This window comes from Marmota flaviventris, chromosome 16 (genome assembly GCF_047511675.1).
Source record: "Marmota flaviventris isolate mMarFla1 chromosome 16, mMarFla1.hap1, whole genome shotgun sequence".
Taxonomy (NCBI): Eukaryota; Metazoa; Chordata; class Mammalia; order Rodentia; family Sciuridae; genus Marmota; species Marmota flaviventris.
In genome coordinates this window covers 73,003,978-73,028,401 of record NC_092513.1, presented here as the reverse complement: position 1 = coordinate 73,028,401, position 24,424 = coordinate 73,003,978, and the positions used below count along the sequence as shown (strand labels likewise).

Here is a 24,424-nt window from a genome sequence, read left to right as displayed (position 1 = left end):
AAGACCAAAGGCCAAATGTTTTCTCTGATATGCAGATGCTAATTCACAATAAATGGGGGGGAGGGGTACTAGAGAAGAACAGAATTAACTTAGATTAGGTAGAGGGGAGTGAAAGAAGGGGAGGAAGGGGATACATGGATAGGAAGAACAGTAGAATGGTACAGACATTATTACGTTATGTATATGTATGACTGATGTGATTCTACAACATGTACAATCAGAAAAATGAGAAATTATACTTCACCTATGTATGATATATCAAAGTATATAAATGCATTCTATTGTTATGTATAACTAATTAAAACAAATTTTTTAAAAAAGAAAGACACTGTCTTCATCCAGAGAAAGAAACTACATATATATATACATATATATGAGAAACCAATTTCTACCATATATATATGAAACTTTACAATTCAACAACAACAAAAAAATCCTAAATCAAAAATGGAAAAAGAACTTACCCATTAAATATACTAATGGCTAAGAAGCACAAGAAAAGACATTAGCATTGCTAATCTACTAGGAAGAGGCAAATCAAAACCACAATGAGATATCACTACATACCTATTAGACTATTAACATAACAAAACAAAACAAAAAATCAAACAAACAAACAAAAAAACCAGAAAATACCAAGTGTTGGAGAGGTTTTGGAGAAAGTGGAACCCTTATATTGGTTAATAGGATGTAAAATGGCAGAGCTGCTGTGGAAACCAGTTTGTGATTCGTCCAAAAATTCAACTTAGAACTATCCTATGATTCAGCAATTCCATGTCCAGATAAATACTTAAAAGAATTCTAGGCAGGGACATTTGAAGAGATATTGGTACATCTATGTTCAGAGCCACATTATTCTAACAGCCAAAACATGGAAACAACCCAGGTGCCCATCCACAGACAAATGGATAAGCAAAACGTGATACATCCACACAAGAAATATTAAGCCTTAAAAAGGAAACCTGAAACATGCTGCAACATTGATAAACGATGATGTGAACTAATCCAGACAAAAAGTCAACTCCTCTTGTATGAGTTACCTGGAATACTCAAATTCACAGAACCAGAAAACATAAAACTGGTTACCAGGGGCTGGGGCAAGGAGGGAATGGGAACTGATGGGTACAGAGTTTCAGTTTTGGATAATGCAAAATATACAGAGAAGATTAATGGTGATGGCTGTAGAAAAAAAAAAATCAATGCTTTTTTCAATCCTAGTTATATTATCACCAGCAAAAGCCAGCTCATGGAGTGCTCTATCCTCCATGGAAACAACATACCAATCATACTTCTTCACTTGCCTGGAGAGCAGCTAGAGTCAAAACAGCTTAGGAAATGGGGACCACAGCTCACAGTTACCATCAGCCACTCCGGTGCATAATGAAACAGCAATACTGGGTGACTCATTCACTACCTCAACTGCCAGCAAATCTCCCAGTCATTATATTTTACCAGTTGTGAAACACAGATATTTAATTGTCCTGGCACAAGACTACATATAAGAAAATATAACAAAATCATGAAAACACCTCAAGGAACCATAGTATGGGAAATGACCATGTTTCATTCTGAAGAAAATCCTCTGCCTGACAAATTTTATTAGCTATGCCAAAGAGAATAAATCTTATAATAATAGTAAAAAAGGAATAGAGCCCAAAATAAAGAGGAGTTAGTATCAATCTTAAAAACAACAGTCATGACCATTAGGCTTTTTAAAAGGAACATGAACCTTAAAATTTTATGTGGACTCTTTCACAGGTGGTTTTTGTATGATTCACCGCTGTCAATAATGTGATACCATCAAGCTAAGAAAGACCTGAATGATTACTGAACAGCCAAACAATTCTGGTTACACCCACAAAACAAATAAAAACAAGTGCTTTAAAGTCTCTCCACCAGCCCAAAGACGCATTACTTCACAAAACAGACTTCAATATTTAAACTAAAAATGTGCAAGAATTAAGAGGTTCAAAATACAGTCTGGATCAGGAAGTTAAGATTATAGTACTTCATGACAAGCCTGCTCTGACTGTATTTTTTAGTAGAATTTATTATTTTATTTCAAGTACCCTTGAAAGACTGATTTTTCAAAATGTACATCTTAAAATACATTAAAATTTTACTCTATTTCTTTCAAAACATCCCACAATATAAATTAGTCACTAGTTTATACTGAAGCTTCTTCTCAATTTATTACAAAGAACTGCAAATTCCTGAAGTCAATGGAAATATTTTCTCTTCTTTGAAAACTTTGAGAAAACTATGCTATGACTGAATCTCCAAATTTACAACCAGTTTCATTTTCCATATATGTTTAAATTCAAAGACTTTAAACTTTACCTTGAAATGTTTAAATGTGCGCTTACGACACTTGTACCACTCCACAAAAAAATGTAGGCTTCGGAAGAACATGAATAAATCTCTTTTTTCTTCAGCTCTGTAGAAATAAGAGAGTATGATTAATAAATACTATTAAATGATAGACCAAATCTAGCTTTACTTCTTATTCTTCCTTTTTATGTTCTATGCTAACACTAAAAAAGTACTGGATATACTTCTACGTACTAAACCTTGAACTTCTGCATGTTTTTCACTCTATGATTGCTACTATCTCAGACTGAAATGCCCTTTCCAAATGTTTAAGTCCTATCAGTCTTTCAAATGCCATATTATCCAAGAAATCTTATTTGATGAATATGGTACAATAAGGAATAGTTAAGAATTTATGTTGGGCTGGGTGCAGTGGTGCATACTTCTAATCCCAACAACTCAGGAGGCTGAGGAAGGAGGATTGCAAGCTTGAGGACAGTCTCCACAATTTAGGGAGACTTTGTCTCAAAATATAAAAAGGGCTGCAGATGTAGCTCAGTAGTAAAGTGACCCTGGGTTCAATCCCCAGTACGAAAAAAAAAAATATTTATGTGCCAGTTTAGGGCACAGTTTAGCCACATTAGTAAAGGGATGGACCTGGACTAGCGAGACCTCCAGGAAGAAAGAGTACTGACGATTGAGCTCAATCACATGGCCAATAATTTAATCAATCATGCCTATGTAAACCCAAATAAAAACTCTGAACCTAGGAGCTCAGTGGAACCTCCTGACTGGGGAACATTTTGATTTGCTGGGAGGGTGATATGCTAGATTCTACAAGAAAGCGGTCTATCCCCAGCCCCTTGCCCTTCCTCTCACAGCCACCAGCTATGTATGTACTGCTTCCATTTGGTTGTTTCTAAATTTTAACCTTAATAATAAAATGGTAATTATGAGCATAGTGTTTTCAGCAAGCTCCTCATGGTTTTAGCAACTATTGAACCCAGGGGCCTAACAGGAACTCCTGAATTCATAGTCTATCAGTTATTAATGCAGGTGGACCCTAAAACTTGGAGCTGGGGTCTAAAAGGAGGCAGTCTTGTGGGGGACCTTGCCCATAACCATAAGTGTCACAACTAAACTATACTGCATAATTCCTGCAACACATATCCTATTCCCTAATAGCTATAAATAATTTCATTTCTTTCCCTATGAGCTCCCATAGAAATCTGTCTTAATTCACCTAATACTTTATCTATTGTAACACTGTCAGCCACATAAACTATGAGCAAGTTGGGGCCAAAATCTGTTAGTTCAATTTATTCATTCACTAAATAAATGGTTGTTGGAATCGAGTTCCTGCTCAAGCTATAATGGAGTAAGCACATCAACTGAAAAGCTCCCATTAACTGTAACTGAAAACACTGGACACACAGAGAAAGCAAACATGAGAAGATCTGAAATTTTGGCAGAAAAAAAGCAGAATTGGTAGTATTCTGGAATCTAAGAAAGACCTGATGATGAATTCCTTGGAGTTTATTTTTGCCTCCTATATATACCAGTTTGGATACTTGAGCTGCCTGTAACCCAGAACTACCAAAGGGTGCAGATAAAACTACAACCACAAGAAGTTAGGGAAAGACCACTCCCTTTAGCCAGCAGAGGGGGGCACTGCAGAATGGAACCCTAATACTGCATTCCTTTGGCTCCCAATCAAACACTGAGTGGGGCATGAAGCCTGTCAACTGGCTCTGTCAGCAATAAGCAAAAGCATGTTGAGCAGTTCCTTCCCTTCCCAATTGGGTGCTGAGCTGAGGAGACTGTGAAGGAAACTGAGTCAGTCAGCCCCCACCTGACATCCAAGAAATCTAACACCGAGCAAATATGAGCAAAGAAAGGGTGCCATTCCTATAGCCCAAAGTATACTTGTGACATGCTGCACAGAGGGGGTGCTCTGCCACTTTTCCTCACTCTACACTAAGCAGAGAAGGGCCAGAATCAGGAGGAACCTAAAGAAAGGGATCCTTTACCTGTTTTAATGAAGTCCTGGAATGACTACATTTGTCTCATACACAAAACCAACCAGAATCTACAAAGCAAAACTACTGAGTACTGATCTATGGTGCAGAGTATCACCCAGCATCCTCATCAGCCCCAAGGCAGTATATGAGTTAACAGACAAAAACAAGACATTTGAACTTCATACCATGAAAGTGGGCCACAACATGTTTTTGAATAACATGCATTGATAAGGACAACAGCCAAAATGGCAAACAAAGTAGAGAGCATTAAAGGCCATTCCACCCCAGAAATATAAAATCCACAGCATGGCTGTCAGAACTAGAACTCAGGCAGAGAGCAGAAAGTTTACTGCAACCAAGAAAACACCTAACCAGGAAAAGAGCAATGGAAACAGGGTAGGACAGCTTTGTAGCATTTTAACTTGCCCTTTCCACAACTCCCACCTTGCAGTCTTGAAGATAGTGTGCCACTTTACTGATGTGAGATCCTGAATTGATAACCATAAAAGGGACCATATTCCCAAGGAACTGTTGGTCTTTTTTGACTTGTCTGTGGGTTCTCTAAGGACTAACTTAAGAGGTCTGTGTAAGCAGAAGAAATTTCTAAAAAATACAGAAGGGTAAATGAATAAGTTTTCACTACCCAGAACAAAATAACGGTGGATGCAAACAACAGATATGTCAAAAAACAAGATAGGAAAAGAGTGGGAGTGAGCATCTTTGAGGAACAAGGACTCTGAAAAGAGCCCAAGTAAACCAGGAAACTTGAAAGTTACATGAACGCCTGGGGCAGGATGCATGCTCAGAAGAGACCTGGGAAAACCATAAGCCTTCACCTCTGGCTGATCCTTAAGGTAAGGACTAGGCTAAGGCAGAACACTGAGAATCCTGGGTAAGCAATGAACCAGTGTTCCAACATAGAATCAAATGCAAAGATGAGAGATTACACGTGTTCACATTTTTTTCCTTTTTGCACATCGTAATATTAAAAATTTCCACTACTCAACAATAATAAGAAAAACTAAGCATGCAAATAATTAAGAAAGCATGGCCCACTGACAGAAAAAACAAATTAATAGAAAACTTTTGCTAAGATAACATAAATTGGAATCACTAGCAAAGATGTTCTAAATAACTATCTTAAATATGTTTAAAGAACTCCCAGAAACCAAAAGAATAATGTGTAACATCAGTGAAAAGGAAACAATAATATATAGAGAGAAATAATAAGGAAGGAAAAAAAATAGACATTTTAGAATTGAAAAGTATAATAACAAAAATTTAAAACCCACTAAAGAGCTTCAATAGTGGATATAGATAGTCATAAGATTCAGCACAATAAACATAGGTCAAGTAAAATAGTTTAAAATTATCAGTGGGTGCAGTGGTGCATGCCTCTAATCCCAGCAGCTTAGAAGGCTGAGGCAGGAGAATTGCAGTTTTGAGGCCAGCCTCAGCAACTTAGGAAGACCTAGTCTCAAAATTCAAAATAAAGAATAAAAAGGGCTATGGATGTGGCTCAGTGGTTGAACACCCCTTGGTTTAATATATGATACAAAAAAAAAAAAGAGGTTAAAATTACCATAGCTCAAGTTATCCAGCTCAAGAAAAGAATAAAGAAAATAAACAAGCCTAAGAGATTTGGGGGGCACCAAAAAGAATACCAAAATACATATAACAGAGTTCACAGAAGGAGAGCTAAGAAAGAAAAGATCTCAAAGCAATCTCAAGAAATAATGGTCAACTAGACAAAGGTGCCAAAAACACACACTGGACAAAAGAGAGCCTCTTCAACAAATGGTGCTGGGAAAACTGGAAGTCCATATGCAGCAAAATGAAACTAAACCCCTATCTCTCACCATGCACGAAACTCAACTCAAAGTGGATCAAGGACCTGGGAATTAGACCAGAGAACCTATGCCTAATAGAAGAAAAAGTAGGTCCAAATCTTTATCATGTCAGATTAGGTCCTGACTTAACAAGACTCCTAAAGCACAAGAAATAAAAATCAAGAATCAATAAATGGGATGAATTCAAATTAAAAAGCTTCTTCTCAGCAAAAAGAAATAATCAATGAGGTGAAGAGACAGCCTACGGTATGGGAGCAAATTTTTACCACACATACATCAGATAGAGCACTAATCTCCAGGATATATAAAGAACTCAAAAAACTTAACACCAAAAAAACAACCCAATCAATAAATGAGCTAAGGACCTGAACAGACACTTCTCAGAAGATATACAATAGATCAACAAGTATATGAAAAAGTGTTCAACATCTCTAGTAATTAGAGAAATGCAAATCAAAACTACTCTAAGATTTCATCTCCTCCCAGTCAGAAGGACATTCATCAAGAATACAAGCAACAGCTCTTCAGTCTCGGGACTAAGTCACGGTGACATGGCTAAACACACTAAGAAATTCGGAATCGTCGGTAAATATGGGACCCGCTACAGTGCCTCCCTCCAGAAAATGGTGAAGAAAATTGAAATCAGTCGGCACGCCAAGTATACTTGTTCCTTCTGTGGCAAAACCAAGATGAAGAGATGGGTTGTGGGGATCTTTCACTGTGGTTTCTGCATAAAAACAGTGGTTGGTGGTGCTTGGACCTACAACATCACTTCTGCTGTCACAGTCAAGTCTGCAATCAGAAGGCTGAAGGAACTGAAAGACCAGTAGAAAGTTCTACCATATAGCAAAATTGTGGCTTGTTGTAAATTATATTCACTGGATGTTCTGATGTGAATTGCATTAATATTGCCCTTTCAAAAGAGATTTGTAAATTGAAGCCCTTCTCATTTGAATTGGAAAATTTTGCTGAGATGGGTTATTGTAATTCAGGTGTTTTTCGCCCATTAGTCAGATGATAATGGCATGAAACTAAGTCTTACAGCTTAGGTATATACTTAGCTTTTTTTTGTGGTTTTGTTTTTTTAAACCACTGTTCAATGACTCAGAGATATGTTGACATATAGTACAAAATTTGTTTTAAAGGTGAAATGTGGTAAAATATACAAAGGATATACATAAAAAAAAAGAATACAAGCAACAATAAGTGTTGGTGAGGATGTGGGGGGAAAGGTACACTCATATACTGCTGGTGGGACTGCAAATTGGTACAACCAATCTGGAAAGCAGTATGGAGATGCCTCAGAAAACTTCTAATGGAATCACCATTTGATCCAGCTATCCAACTCCTTGGTCTATACCCAAAGGACTTAAAAACAGCATACTACAGTGATGCAGCCACATGAATATTTACAGCATTCAATTCATAATAGCCAAACTGTGGAACCAACCTAGATGCCCTTCAATAGGTGAATGGATAAAGAAACTGTGGTGTATATATACACAATGGAATATTACTCAGTAATAAGAGAGAATAAAAAATTATGGCATTTGCAGGTAAATGGATGGAGTTAGAGAATATCATGCTAAGTGAACTAAGCCAATCCCAAAAAAGCGAAGGCCGAATGTTTTCTCTGATAAGTGGATGCTAATCCATAATGGGGCAGTGGGGAGCATGGGATGAATGGAGGAACTTTGGATTGGCCAAAGGGGAGGGAGGAGTGGGAAGGGGGCATGGGGATAAGAAAGATGGTGGAATAAGACCGGCATCATTACCCCAAGTACATGTATGATCACACGAATGGTGTGACCCTACTTTTGTGCATAATAATTGAAGAGCATTCTGCTGTCATGTATAACTGATCAGAACAACAATAACAAAAAGAAATAATAGTCAAAGACCACCAATTAAGCCCCAAAAGTTAATATTTACATCCAGGAGCTCAAAAACTTCAGGGAGAATAAACTCAAGGAGATCTACACCAAGACACATTATACTCAATCTGTTGAAAGCCAAAGAAAAAGATAATTCTGAGAAGGGCAGGAGAACAATGACTTGTCATACAAGAAATCATTTTAAAACTGACAAGTGATTTATTATTCCAACACAGGAACTCTGGGGAAACAAACTATAGTCAAACCGCAGCATTTGTTATCAGAAGTGATAAGTGTTATGAATATATAGGGTGAGTGGATAGTAGGAGAAATTGAGTCTGAGTTTTTTTTTTTTTTAGTAAACAAAATAGGAACTAAAAGAGATATGAAGATTCTATCCTATCATCAGATGAAAAACCAGACCTTAAATAAAAATTAATATACGAGGCAAAGAATTACATTAGATATTGATAAAAGGGTCCGGCTATCAAGAAGATATAACAATTATAAACATACTCTCATTCAACAACAGACCCCCCCAAATATGTGAACTATAATTTGACAGAGTTAAAGATAGAAATGGTTCAAAAATAACAGTTGGACACTTCAACTACCCACTTTCAATAATGGACAGAGCAGTTAGAATAGAAAATCAATAAGGAAACCAAAGATTTGAACAACACTGTTAACCACTCAACCCAAAAGGCATATCAAAACATTATACTCAACAACAGTAGAATATATATTGTTCTCTATTGATACCTTCTTCAGGAAAGACCATATTTTAGGTCACAAAACAAGTTTAAACAAGTAACAAAATATGGAAATAATATATTTCTAGGAAGAATAGAATAAAAGTAGAAATCAATAAGAAAACTTAATAGATTCAGAAAATTCACAAGAATGTGTAAACTATACAATATACTCTTAAATAGCAAGTCAAGAAGAATTGTAAGAAAGAATCAGAAAATACTTGGACATAAGTTGAAATAAAAATATAACATAGTAAAACTTATGCGGCACAAAATCAGTGTAAAAAGGGAAATTTATAGTAACATCAACATTAAAAAGAAGATGTTATGGGCTGGGGCTATGGTTCAGAGGTAGCGCACTTGCCTAGCATGTGTGAGGCACTGGGTTCAATTCTCAGAACCATATATAAATAAATAAAATAAAAATCTATCAACAACTAAAAAAAAATTTAAAAAAAAGATCTTATATGAATAGCCTAATGTTACACCTTAAGGAACTAGAAAAAGAAGAGCCAACTAAAACCAAAGCTAGCAGAGGGAAGAAAGTAATAAAGATTACAACAGATACCAAGGAAATAGTTAACAGAAAAATAAACCAAACCAAACCGAAAGTGGATTCTTAGAAAATAAAATAAAATTAAAAAATAACAAACTTGACAAACTTTTTGGCAAGGCTAAGAAAAAAGAAGACTCAAGTTACCAAAATCAGAAATAAAACTGGGGTATTACTACTGATCTTACAGAAATAAAAGGGATAATAAGTGAATGCTATGAACAATTGCACATCAACAAATTAGATAACTTGGCTGAAATAGACACATTTTTAATAATATAGAAATGAGCAAAACTGAAAGAAAAATTTGAATATAGTTCTTTCTTGAAAAAGAAAATTTGAATATACCTACAATAAGCATAGAGATTTACCTGATTTACATCAGCCTACAGGTGGGCAAGATCATTTAACACAATGCCTATATTATAATGAAATGTTGAAAATCTCATGTAAGTTATTGAATACTATACTAAAGCTGAAAAACAGAACAGTTGTATGAGTACACTTTCACAGTATTTTTTTAAACAGTATTGTTAAGTTGAAAAATTGTTAAGCTGAAACATCGGTAAGTCAGACACTGTACATATATTAAAAAACCTCAACAAAATAATAGCAAACAGACACCGGAAGAACACCGTATGAAAACAGAGTATTGCATCTATAAGCAAAGGAATGCCCAAATTGCCAACTGCCATCACAAACAGAAAGAGACCTGGAGCAGGCTTCTGGCCTCTAGGACTGCAAAATATCATCATCCTCAAAAAAAAAGAAAAAAGAACGCTTTTATTAATTATGTTTCATGAAGAGCTAGTAGAGAGAAGCTTGAAGTCTTCAAACATATTGATAAGGTGATGGGAACAATCACCCTGATTTTATCAGTACACATTGTATATATGTATTGATATATCACACTGTATACCAGGAATACATACAATTAAACTTTAAAAAACAAATAGTATGTGGTCCAACATACTGCTATCCCACTGCTAGGCTGTGATACTATAAAATATGTATTTAGTTTTCATCTTCATTTCCTAACCTACAACTCCTGAAATCCTTGGGATTCCCAAAGTGATGGTTCCTTTTTCTATACTCAGGAGTTGACTGATGGTTGTTAGCCCCTAGGAAGCTTCAGGGCTAGAGCAGACCAAGACAGGGTTAGAGGGTGGGACTTGCAGCTCTACCTTCAACCTCCAGGAAGAAGAGAGTAGCTGAAAGTTGAGTTGATTACCAATGGCCAATTATTTAGTCAAGCCTATGAAATTAATTCTCCACTATAAAATCCAAAATGATAGGGTTCTAGAGAGTTTTCAGACAGCTAAAAATGTATAGGTGCCTGGAGAGTGGCGCACAGAGAAGAGAACACGGAAGCTCCAAGCCCCTTCTCTAGTACCCTGCCCTGTGAATCCCCTCAACTCTCTTTTGTAAAAGTCTTTGTAATAAGCCAGTAAATAAGTATATATTTCTCTTGAGGTCTGTAAGTGCCTTAAGCAAATTAACTGAACCCAAGGAGGAGGCTTGTGAAAACCTTGATTTACAGCCAATAGGTCAGAGGCACAGGTGAAACAACCTAGGTTTTGGAAAAGCATTTAAAGTGGGAAGCAGTCTTGGGGACTGAGCCCTCAACCTGTGGGATCTGATGCTATCTCCAAATAGTACCAGAATTAAATTTGAGGATATCCAGCTGTTGCTGTAATGCTTGTTTGCTTGTAGTGAGAAATCCCACATCTTCTGAAGTTATAGAAGTCTTCTGTGTTAATTATGGTGAGAAACCAAAGGAAAATAGGCAATTTGTTTTTCCAACATGGGCATATACCCAAAAGAAATAAAATCATATGTCAAAGAATCCATACTTGCACCTTTATTGCTGCACTTTTTTTTTTTTTTTTTGTACTAGGGATTAAACCCAAGGGCATTTAGTCACTGAGCAATATCCCAGCCCCTTTTTTATTCATACGTTTATTTCACTTACACCCTTGCTAAGTTGCTAAAGCTGGCTTTGAACATGTGATCCTCCTGCCTCTGCCTCTTGAGCCATTGGGATTACAGACGTGTACCACCATGCTTGTCATTGCCGCACTATTCAAAATAGCCAGGATCCAGAGAAATTCATCAATGGATGAATGAATTTTCTTTAAAATGTGGTGTGTTGTATGTACACACACACACACACAAAATGAAATATTAGTTATGAAAATTCGATTTTTATTCATTCTGTTATCTGTAACAGTATTTCTGAAACTGAATCACATTATGATAAGAGAAAAAAAGGCAGGTACAAAAAGAGACACTGCATGTTCTCACATGTTGAAGCTAAAAAATTGATCTTGTAGAAACAGAATAAAATACTGGTTACCAAAGCCTGAGAAGGATATGGGAGAGAGGGTTACAGACAGGATGATTATTAGGGCACAGAGGCAAAGTTTAATAGGAGATATAACTTTTTTTTTTTTTTTTTTTTTAATGGTTCTGGGTCTTGTACATGCTAGACAAGCCCTCTACCACTGAGCCACATCCCCATTTCCCAGGAGAAATAACTTCTAATGTTCCATAGCACAGTAGGATAATTATGATTGATAAAAAAAAAACAATTGTTCAGGGGCTGGGGTTATAGCTCAGCGGTAGAGCACTCGCCTAGCATGGGGTTTGAGCCTCAGCACCACATAAAAATAAATAAATAAATAAAATAAAAGTAAAAAAAAAAAACAATTGTTTAAAAATAGCTAGCATGAAAAATTTTCAATGTTCCTAATAAAAAAGAATAATAAATTTCTGAGATGATAGAAATGCCAGTTACCCTAATCTGATGTACCTCATAAAAAAGTGTACAATTAAAAATTTAAAAACTGGGCATGGTGGCATACACCTATAATCCCAGCAGTTCGGGAGGCTGATACAGGAGGATTACAAGTTCAAAGGCAGCCTAAGCAATTTAGCAAGCCCCAATCTCAAAAATAAAAAAGGGCTAGGGATGTGGCTAGGTAGTTAAGTGTCCCTGGGTTCAACCCCCAGTAACAAAGAATAAATAAAAAATAAAATAAAAACATATTTAAAAGTTGCAGAATATAAGACCAAGCATCAATAATCATTTACATTCCTATGCAATTAACAATGTGAAAATAAAATGCCATTTATACTATCATCAAAAGGAATAAAATATTCAAGAATAAATTTCCCAAGAAGGTACAAAAGATAACATGCACTGAAAAATAAGAACACTGTTGAAATAAAGTGGGTCTAAATAAAAGGAAATATATTTATGTATGTTCATAGTTGGAAGATTTATATTGAATATAGAAACTATTCAATACCAAGAGAGAAAGACTGTAGGAAAAAGTGAAGATATCTTCAGAGAGTTGTTGGATAATAATAAAAATTTTAAGCTTCTTGTCATAGGAGCCTCAAAAGGAGAGAAAAGGCTTGAGGCTGAAAATATATTTTAAGAAATAAGGACTGAGGGCTGGGGATGTAGCTCAGCGGTTAAGTGCCTCTGGGTTTAATCCCTGGTACCAAAAAAGAAAGAATGGCTGAATACTTCCCAAATTTTACCGCCCCCCCAAACAGAATAAAATCAAAGATTTCTAAGCCCTGACAAATCATGGCTGAATATCTGAAAACTGAGGGCAAAGAAAAGTTCTTGAGAGTAAGCAGAAAGAAATGAGGAATTCCAAAAAAAAGGGAACAATGACTTACTTGTGGATTTCTCATCAAGAACTATGGAAGCCAGAAGCAAGTGGCACACATTTCAGGAGCCAAAATAAAAGAACTATCAAACTAGAATTCTCATTTCCAGGGAAACTTTCCATAGGTGATGCAAATAAACATATTCTCACGCAAAGAAGACTAAGGTAATTTGTTGCCACAGACGTCATTCATATGGTTTTCTTAGCTCTTTGAGCTGACTGAAATCTGAACATCGGCTTCCTCAAGGCAGCATCTATTGATGTTTTTTCCTCCTGTGTGCCATCCTTTGTTATAATTTTTTTTTGCCTGTAACTTTTGTTGAAAATTTAAATTTTTAAATAATACAGTGTAGCAATTCTGAAAACTGTATTCCCACCTCCCCAGAGAATGTTATTGCATTTTTTGTTTGTTTAATGGCTTTTCTAAGCTAATCTGTAAAGTCTGTATTTTTTGTTGTGTGTTGCAAATTAAGTAATCAGCTAACATAGAGGTCCTTCTTATCCTTAGTTTCACTTCTAGTAGTTATAGCTACCCAAAGTCAACTGTGGCCCAAAAATATCAAGTGGAAAATTCCAGAAATAAATAATTAGTAAGTTTTAAATTATGTTCCCTTAAAATCTTGCAATGGTCTGCTCCACCCTGCTCAGGATATAAATCACCCTTTTGTCAAGTGCTGTATATATATATACACACACACACAACCCACCCATAGTCACATAGTAGCCATTTCAATTATCAGATTATCCAATACCACAATGCCAGTGTTAAGTAACCCTTACTAACTCCAAAGTGCAACAGTGATGCTGCCAAAACAGCTATGCCAACAAGAAGCCATAACATGCTTTCTATGAGAGAAAAGGTGAAACTTCTCCATTTAATGAGAAAAGAAAATAAATTGTGTGCTGAAGTTGCTAAGATGTATAATAATAAATCTTCTATCCATGAAATTTTAAAAGAAAAAGAAATTCATGCTACTTTAGCTGTTGTGCATAAAACTACAACAACAAGGAAAGTCCACAGTGGTAAAAGAAAAATTAACCAATATTTTAGAGAATACATTCACAAAATGGTTGCTATACTAGATTGTTACAATTGTTTTACTGTGTTACAGTTATTAATATCTTATTATGACTAATTTATAAATTAAACTTTATCACAGGTCTTACATACAGGAAAATACATAGTATAGTAAACATTCCACATCAGTGGGGTCAACATCCACAGATTTACTTGATGGTGCACCAAAAATATCTGAAAAAACTACATATATTCTGACCACGTACAGACTTTTCTTATCATTATTCCTTAAATAATACAGAACAACTATTTACAAAGCATCACATTATTTTAGGTATTATATGTAATGTAGAGATGATTTAAATTATATGGGAGAATGTGTGTAGGTTATATGAAAATACTATACCATTTTATATAAGGGACTTTAACACCTGTGTGAGATCTTAGAATCAAGCTGTATGGCACCAAGGGATGATTTTATATACTGGGTTAGGTACAACCATGATTTGAGGCATCCACAGAGTATCATGGAAAATATCCTCTGTAGAAAAGGGGAGTACTACTGTATTCAGAGATTTACTTGAATATCTACAACCATTGTCTCTTGGTCTTTACCAAGGACCTCTGATTGTGTTTGTTAGGGCACTCCTTCAATAATCAATAAAATAAGTAAACATTCCGTTTTAGCCTTCACTTTTTTTTTTTGGCAGAGGGTTATGGTCAGCCAGTAGCAAGAACTTGGAGCCATCTCAGGTCTTTCCTGAGCAGCCATACAGCCCTGGGCATGAGTACAACCCTACATATAAGCAGGACCCTCTAGATTCCTAAGAACATGTCAGAGCTTTGAACAGCTCTCACAGCCATCTCATCCTCCAGTTTTTCCTTTTATTCTTTTTTGATAAACCTGCTATTTATCTCAACTACTATCTACTTCCTCAGGCAGACAAGAAGTTTTAAAAGTTACTCCCAATTATTTTCATCAGATGTTCCTAGGTAAAAAGGTTTTTGACACTTGGTGAGTTCTGAGTCAGATCAAAGATAGTCAAATGAGATTATTCAAAGGGCCAAGGGACAGGTCATCAATGACAGTTCACTGGAAATATGAGGTTTCCAAGGAACTTAACCCATTCTGTTCCCTCTCGTGTCTGCCAGACTGCTGGTTATCATTGTGATTATGGAATTTTGCTTTTCAAGGTTAATGTGGACTGGAAAGGGAGAGAGAGAGGAATAGGGCATTTTAAATGCCACAAAGTTCATTCTTCTTACCAAGATGCTTCCATCTTCTGAATAAATGCTTTCTGTGTTACTACAAGTATTTGGTTAATTTCAAGTGTTCTGAAAACACTGATTCTGACAGCTTTTGCCAGTTTCCCCATTGCTTTTATGGAGGAGAGAATTTTTTAAGGTATTTATTCTTCCATTTCTACCAACTTGGATTTAAAAAAAGGCTTTGGGAGGCAGGATTCCATACTAACCTTGTTTTTTTACTGTATTCTGATTTTGACATCTGGAGTCTTGCTGACCCTGGAGTAAATACCTTTCTAAAGGTAGCCAATCCTGAGAAACAGTTGAAAATCCTGCCCTGGAGCATGCTTCTCAAACATAAATCAAACAATCCAGAGTCCAGGGACAATCACCTGATTTACAGGTCTCTTTCCCATGGAAACCAAGAGAAAGACACCTGCCTACAGATTCCCTTTTCCCATCTGCCTACTGACTGACCTCCAAGGGATCCTCAATCCACGCCCCCCCCCCCAGTATGGTATGCCCCCTTTCCTGTTAACAAATTTTCAGTGGTAAGTTTGGATCTGAAATGTTCCCCAAAGTCTCACGTGTTGAAGGTGAGGTTCCCCAGATGAGTGGTACTGTTGGGAGGTGGTGGAAACTTTAGGAGATGGGCTTAGTTGGAGGAAGTGGGTGTCCTTGAAGGGTATATCTTGTCCCTTTCCTCTCTTACCCTGCTTCCTGGCATCATTAGGTGAGCAATTTTGCTCCACTACACACTCCCCTCCATGATGTTCTACCTCACTACAAGTCCACAGAGATGGGGCCAGGACGACACTTCTGATATCATGGGCCAAAATAAATCTTTCCTCCTTTAAGTTCACCTTCTCAGGTATTTTGTCACAGCTAGGGAGAGTCAACTAACACAAATGGCAATCTTTTTTGTGGGCCTCAACATATTTAAATAATAATAAAATCTATTAAAGGCTCCTCCTATTCACTATTCTTGACTTAAATATTGGTCATGCAGTAAATATAAACATAGATATTGTATGTCTAATTTAAACTGTTGGTTCCTATAAATAGTGAAAGGACTATCCCTGAATGTATAAACTAGTGGGGCCAATCTCCATATTTGGTCCCTCACACAGTTCTACAACAGATGATGAACTCATTATGTTGCTTCTTAGAGACACCTCACAAAATTGGTCTTCACAGCAGCTGCAGTTAATGTCTATGAAGGTGATTCACTTAGTGTCGCTCCTGATCATTGAGCAAATGGCCCTTCAAAGTTACTTTGAAGCTAATCTTGGTAACTTTATTAGAAGTTAGAACAGTAACTTCATGAGCATTCTTGGGGAAGCCAGTACAAGCATAAAATGGACTGTGATTCTCTTGGACCCTATCCTTAGAGGTTTGAAAAAATGAGCATGAGTATATAAAAACTCATTCAGTTTACCTGTACAATGACAAATCTGAGAAATTTTGTCCCAAACCCCTTCTAGTTATAACTTTTTATGCTTTTCTGTGTTTAAAAGAAAAAAAAACAAAACACACTTTTAAAAAACAAATACCGAAGATGGGCTAGGATTGTAGCTCAGTAGTAGAATGCTCACCTTGCAAGTGGAAGGCACTGGGTTCAATCCTCAGCACTACATAAAAATAAAATAAAGGTATTGTGTCCATCTACAACTAAAAAAAAATATGTATATATTGAAAAAAATACTGAAGAAAGCATGTGGCACACAAAATTTAATCTTGAGGAATCTTTATAACTGAATCAGCTGAGTATTTTGTAAATAGCAATGAGTATACATACTTACTAGAGGAGTTTAAGAATGTGTACCATAGTAATATCAAACAATAAGCAATCTGTAAAATGAAGTAACTCCATCTTTTAGTTGGCCCAGGTAAACAGTATTTTGTCGATGAGGCTTTGCTAAGAAGCATTCCCCAAATATTGTCAGTCACTCCATGTGGTAATAGATATTCTTCTGACATTTCTATCATGCCAACTGCAGTATGTCTCATTATTTCTCAGATATATTCTTTAATTCATAAATATAAAATTTTGGAATGAGGCAGAAAGTGCAAAATAATTTTATCCAGTTCTTAGTTTTGCAGATAAAAAGCTCCCGAGATTAAAATAGTGTTCCTAGGTGGTGTTGGTCATTAGATTAAGGAAAAAAAACCTAGCTGGGTAGTAGTGCATGCCTATAATCCCAGTGGCTCAGGAGGCTGAGGCAGGAGGATCACAAGTTCAAAACCAGTCTCAGCAACTTAGTGAGGCCCTAAGCAAGTCAGTAAGACCCTTTCTCTAAATAAAATATTAAAAAGGTTAGTTATATGTGGCTTAGTGGTTAAGTGCCTGATGTGTTCAATCCCCAATACCAAACAAACAAACAAACAAAAAAACCCAAACACCAAAAAAACAATAAAATGTTATATGAACATATGTATGAACTATTAAATGTTACATGAACATTGTCCTTATAACCACAAATTTATAATCTACGCTAGGAGAATATACAGTTAATGATTATAGTACAAGGCGGTATTTGATACATTTTCATAGTGCACCAACCCATGCACTGTGTTCTTCACAAGGCTCCGTCACTGTACTATCTAAAGATGGACACCTCTGCTTCACCTGTGCATACTTATCACCCATTTTCCCACTTTATTTTTTTCCATATTTATCAACATTTAATGTATTATTTATTTTACATGTTTTCATATATTGCTTATCTCCACTATTAGAAAATAAACATCGTAAATCTATGAAGACAGGGGTTTTTCTTTTATTCATTGCTACCTAGTAAGCACAGAAATAACTGTGGAAGGCCATCTCACTCACTTGTCTATGCAGTCTGTTCTCAGTCTTGTCCTGCCAAGGGTTTGCTGGCTAAGTCATTCAATCACAGTTTGAATACTAACCACATGCAAGGCATTCTTGAGGTGACCTGGGGCTAGTACCATCCTCACTTTCCCTTGAATGGATTCTGTGTGCCCTTACAGCTATTGATGCTATTCCCATAATCAATTACCACACATTACTGGTTTTACTCCTTTATTTATAGTAAATCAGAAACTATCTTATTTATCATTGTATTCTAAGAGACTAATACAGTACAAAAGTACATAATATTCTTTTAAACACGTGTATTTATTTTAAATTTAGATACAGTAAAATTCACTGATTTTTGCCAAATGGAGAAAGTTATGTAACTACCATCCTTAAAGAAGTGATAAATCAGTTTCATCCATACAGGAGAACAAAGAGAAGAAACACATCAGACTAACTCTTAAAGCCAAAAGACAACAGATGAATATCTTTAAAGTACTCAGGAGGAAAAAAAAAAAGCTATCAACCAAATATTCTATACCCAAAGGATATGATATATCTTTCAAAAACAAAGATGAACTAAGACTTTTAAAACTTAAAATAAAAACAGGCTAAAGTAATCCATTACAAGCAGATCTTCACTACAAAAAATAGTAGGATTAAGCAAATGACTAAAATATTGATATTGCTGGTAGCCAAGTTTCTCAATGTGGAAGAAGGAACATACAAATACAAAAAATGAGAGCAAGTATAAAAACACTCTGAGGGCTGTGGATATAGTTCAGCAGTACAGGTGCTTACCTAGCACTAGAGAAAATCAGAAAGTAATTGTGTATGCCCAAGAAAGATGCAGGCTCAGAAAACATCTAAGACCTTAAATTTATACCTCAAAATAGTCCTTTGCAGGAGACAGCCTTCAAAAATGCATATAAGTAAATAATCAAAACCAAGCCACCTCTGGGAAAGGGGAAAAATCTAATGTTAGGAGTGGGCACTTTTAAAATAAATAAAACAGAACACAAAGAAAGAGGAAAATATGGTCCATTTAAAGGGAAAAATTAATTGATCAACATACACCATCCTTAAAAAGAAGACAGCAGATCTACTATGACAAACTAAAAGAACCGATTTAAATATGCTCAAAGAACTAAAGGAAAACATGGAGAAAGTCAAGAAAATGAAAGATTAATTGAAAGGCAACATCAATAAATATCTTAAAAGAAACCAAAAAGAATTCTAGCACTGAAAAGTACAATAAATGAAATGGAAAATTCTCTAGAGGGATTTAAAGGTAGAACTGAATAGGCATAAGAAAGAATTGGTGAACTTAAAGACAGCACGATGGAAATTATCTGAGCCACAGAAAGGAAAAAGATTTAAAAGAAAAGTGAACAAAGCCAAAAAGAGCTGTGCACCAACACCAAAAGAACTAACTTGCACATGACAGGAGTCCCAGGAGAAGAGAATAAAGGGGCAGGAAAAATATTTGAAGGAATAATTAATGCATTTGAAAATGCCTCAAGTTTGATGACAGATACAAACAGAAAATATCCAAGAAGCCGAAAGAACTCCAAGGTACAATCAAAGAGATCCACACCAGGACACATTATAACTATCAAAGCCAAAGACTAAGAACAAACCTTCAAAGCTGTAAGAAAGAAGAATATATAAGGCAATTTTAATAATATTATTAGCAGAGTCCTCATCAGAAACTTTGGTGACTATAAGGCAGTAGGCAATATATTCATAATGCTAAAGAAAAAACAAAAACTATAAACTAAGTATCTTATTATAGCCTGAAAACTCTTTCAAAGGTGAGAAAAAAATTAAGGCATTCTCAGGTAAATAAAATTTGAGGGAGTTCATTACAATTAGACTTGTCTGGCATGATAATGCTTGAGAGACTTTCAGAATGAAATGAAAAGATACTAGATAGAACTTCAAGCCATATGAAGAAATAAGGACTCAAAGGTAAACATATGGGGAATTATATGAGTTGATTTTTTTTAATATTTATTTTTTAGTTGTAGTTGAACACAATACCTTTATTTTATTTATTTATTTTTATATGGTGCTGAGGATTGAACCCAGGGCCTTGCATGTGCTAGGACCCACTTTTATTATTGTAAAAGTGGTTTATAATTCCACTTGTTTTCTAAATAATTTACAAGACTAATACTTTAAAAAAATAGCTATTAGTCTGAAAGTACCACTGTCCCAAAGGATCAGTTATAGAACCCCCATGGATTCTAAAATCTATGGATGCTGAAGTTCCTTAAATAAAATACTCTAGTATTTGCAGTATAACCCCCACACATCCTTCCATATAATTTAAACCATCTATGAATTACTTATAATAAAATGTAAATGCTATGTAAATAGCTGCTATATTGTATTACTTAGGGAATAATGTTTAAGGAAAATGTCTTTACATATTCTGTACAGATTCAATTTTTTAAAAATATTTTGAACCACAAGGTAAGTTGAATCTACAGATAAGGAACCAATGATATAACAGACTAATTGTATTATTTTAACATTGTTTCTGACTCTACACATTATTTTCTATCTAACTTAAGAGATTAATGTATTTGAAAGAATTATTCATTAATGTTTTGGGGCACCTAATGTATATAGTACATGATTTTGTAACTTTAATGACTAAAAGGACTGGAGAAGGAGCTGTAAAGAAACTCAGTTTTTCTGTTACTAGTTAAACTGGCATAATTTCATATTATAACACTATAACTTTAGAATGTTAAATGAGATTCCCATGATAACCACAAAGAAAAACTACAAGATTTACACAAAAGGAAATGAAAAATGAATTTAAATCTTTTTATAAAATCAATTAAAACCAAAAGAAGAAGGGGGAAAAAATGATCATAACTTTCCTAGCCTTGTATTTGTTCACATGAACAGAGTAATGCCACATCATATACGACCCCAAGAGTGGGAACCTAAATAGAATAAGTTATATTCTATGTATGTATATTCTGCCAAAATACATTCTACTGTCATGTATAACTAAAAATAAAAAATAAATTAAAAATTATTATTAAAAAACCTACAAGGTGTAGATAACAAATAGCAACATGATAGATGTCAGTCTCCTTCTTTTAGTAATTATTTTAAAAGTAAATAGATTTGTCAGGCATAGTGGCATGAACTTATAATCCCAGCTACTTGGGAGGCAAAGGCAGGAAGATCACGAGTTTGAGGCCAACTCAATGAGACCCACATCTCAAAAATAAATAAATAAAACTAAATGACAGGCTCTTCAATAAATGGTACTGGGAAAACTGGAAGTCCATATGCAGCAAAATGAAATTAAGCCCCTATCTCTCACCATGCACAAAACTCAACACAAAGTGGATCAAGGACCTGGGAATCAGACCAGAGACCTTACACTTAATAGAAGAAAAAGTAGTCCCAAATCTTCATCATGTCAGATTAGGCCCCAACTTAACAAGACTCCTAAAGCACAATAAATAAAATCAAGAATCAATAAATGGGATGAATTCAAATTAAAAAGCTTCTTCTCGAAGCAAAAAGAAATAATCAATGAGGTGGAGAGGCAGCCTACGGTATGGGAGCAAATTTTTACCACACGCACATCAGATAGCACTAATCTCCAGGATATATAAAGAACTCAAAAAACTTAACACCAAAAAAACAAACAACCCCATCAATAAATGAGCTAAGGAGCTGAACAGACACTTCTCAGAAGAAGATATACATGCAATCAACGAATATATGAAAAAGTATTCAACATCTCTAGTGATTAGAGAAATGCAAATCAAAACTACTCTAAGATTTCATCTCACCCCAGTCAGAATTGTAGTTACCAAGAGTACAAGCAGTAAAAAGTGTTAGGACAAGATGTGGGGAAAAACATACACTCATACATTGCTTGCTGGTGGGACTGCAAATTGGTGCAAACACTTTGGAAAGCAGTGTGGAGATTCCTCAGAAATCTTCTAATAGAACCACCATTTGACCCAGCTGTCCCACTCCTCAGTTTATACCCACAAAGACTTAAAATCAGCATACTATAGTGACATAGCCACACCAATGTTTATAGCAGCTGAATTCACAATAGCTAAACTGTGGAACCAACCTAGATGCCCTTCAATAGATGAATGGATAAAGAAACTGTGGTATATATAGACAATTAAATAGTATTCAGAATTAAAAGAGAATAAAATCATGGCATATGCAGCTAAATGAATGGAGTTGAAGAATATTATGCTAAGCGAAGTAAGCCAATCCCCAAAAAACTAAAGGCCAAATGTTTCTCTCATCAGTGGATGCTGATCTATGATGGGTGGCAGGTGGCATGGGAAGAATGGAGGATCTTTGAATTGGGCAAAGGGAAGTTGTGGAGGGGTTATAAGGGTAGGAAAGATGGTGAAATGAGATGATCATCATTACCCTAGGTACATGTATGATTGCACAAATGGTGTGTCTCTACACTGTATACAACCAGAGGATTGAAATGTTGCACTCCATTTGTGTACGATGAATTGAAATGCATTCTGCTGTCATGCACAACTAAGTAGAACAAATAAAAAATAAATAAATATATGTAAAAAAGACTACATGGACTAAACTCCTCAATGAAAAGACAGGGATTAGCAAAAGGGACTTTTTAATGACGTTGTACACAAGAAGTCTCAATTTAGTTCTAAAGAGCAAATAAACTGAAAATGATATTTCATGCAAATAATAACCAAAACAATATAATTGCTGTGTGAATAGCTGCTACACCGTACTGTTTAGTGAATAACGTTAATGCAAAAGGTCAGGGATGGCTATGCTAATATCATGCAAAAAAGACTTTAAATTAAAAAAAGGTTGAGACACAAAAAAGTACACTGTTTAATAAAAATACAATAAAAAATATAATACTTTCAAATATCTGGCACCAAGATATGTGAAGCAAAACTTGGCAAATGTGAAAGGAGAAATAGTTCTGCAATTAACAATTATAGACTTCATTATCCCACTCCCAATAATGGATAGAACAACCAGACAGAAGAAAATAGAAGACTTAACACAACAAACCAACTAGATTTAACCTTACCAGAAATACAACCCTCTACCCAACAGGCAACAGCTGTGGGGAAACATAATGATAATTCTTGAAAAAAATAAAAATGGAATTACCATATAATCCAGTGATTCCACTTATGGGTACATACCTAACAGATGTGAAAGCAAGATCTCAAAGAGATACTTGAACAGTCATATTCATAGCAGCAGTATTCACAATAGTTAGAACAAGGAAACAATTCTACCGATGATGGATGAAGAGATGGGCAAGATATGATGTAGACATACAATGGAATACCACATTTCACTGCATAATTGTTGCAGATTTTATGGCAATTTTTTGTGTGTGGTGGAGGTGGAATGTGACCATTATGTGAAGCTTTAAAAAATTATGCCATTATTACTCAAAAATCATTTATTACCAGATATCCCTCTCTTGGATCCCTCCGTCTTCGGGAGATCTGATTTCTGACTATTATTCTAATAAATCCTGTTACTTTGCTCTCAAATAAATAAATAAATAAATAAATCACTGTTGCTAAACTGTCTTTGGTGCAAAACTAGAATACACAGATATTTGTGAATATACATTAAAACGGAATAGTCCAAATCGACACAAATCATTTCTTCAAGATCATTTAATAAACATTTTCCAGTTTGAAAAATAGAAAGTTAACATATTAGTTGTTATTGATTTATGGTTATAGCCAAAATATTACCCATGAGAAAATTTACTACAGGGTTGCAAACTATGGACTTAGAAAATGTAATCTCTGTTTGAAGATTCTATGCCTCTATCATTGGTTTCTTTGTCTGACATGCCTCCTCAGCACCACTCACATAAAATATGTTTACCACTAATACTGTAGTGCTCTAAAAGAACCATATATGTCATTTTCTAAAACCCACTGACAAAGTAGGTATACTGAGAATTCTAGGCTTGCAACTATACAGTATGCAAGACAAATGCACATCCACAAGCCACTAGTGAATACACTGCTGCTCTGTTTGCTCACCTTTTAAGTGGTGTGATGAACAGAACACCATGCAAGAATCTCAATGAAAAGTTATAAACCAATTTGGGGACTGAAAAAACAGGGTGCAACAATTATGCAGTGAAATATAGTACCATTCTACTTTAAAATAGAAAGAAATGCTGACATAGACCATAGATACACCCTAACAATATTTTACTAAGTGGGAATAACTATAGATAACAATTTTTTGAATTTTAAAACG

General features: G+C 35.3%; 2 protein-coding genes across 2 annotated transcripts in view; one reads left to right on the top strand and one right to left on the bottom strand.

The window, feature by feature from the left end:
- Cenpp (centromere protein P) overlaps nucleotides 1-24,424 on the bottom strand; it is a 240,887-nt gene that overhangs the window by 190,889 nt on the left and 25,574 nt on the right. Inside the window, exon 5 of the mRNA XM_027950993.2 lies at nucleotides 2,341-2,437. Within this exon, the coding sequence (XP_027806794.2) occupies nucleotides 2,341-2,437 (97 nt within the window). The remainder of the gene's footprint in view (nucleotides 1-2,340; nucleotides 2,438-24,424) is intronic.
- LOC114104768 (large ribosomal subunit protein eL43-like) lies at nucleotides 6,733-7,039 on the top strand. The gene has a single exon (XM_027950991.2). The coding sequence runs from the start codon at nucleotides 6,733-6,735 to the stop codon at nucleotides 7,009-7,011; it is 279 nt and encodes a 92-aa protein (XP_027806792.2). The 3' UTR covers nucleotides 7,012-7,039.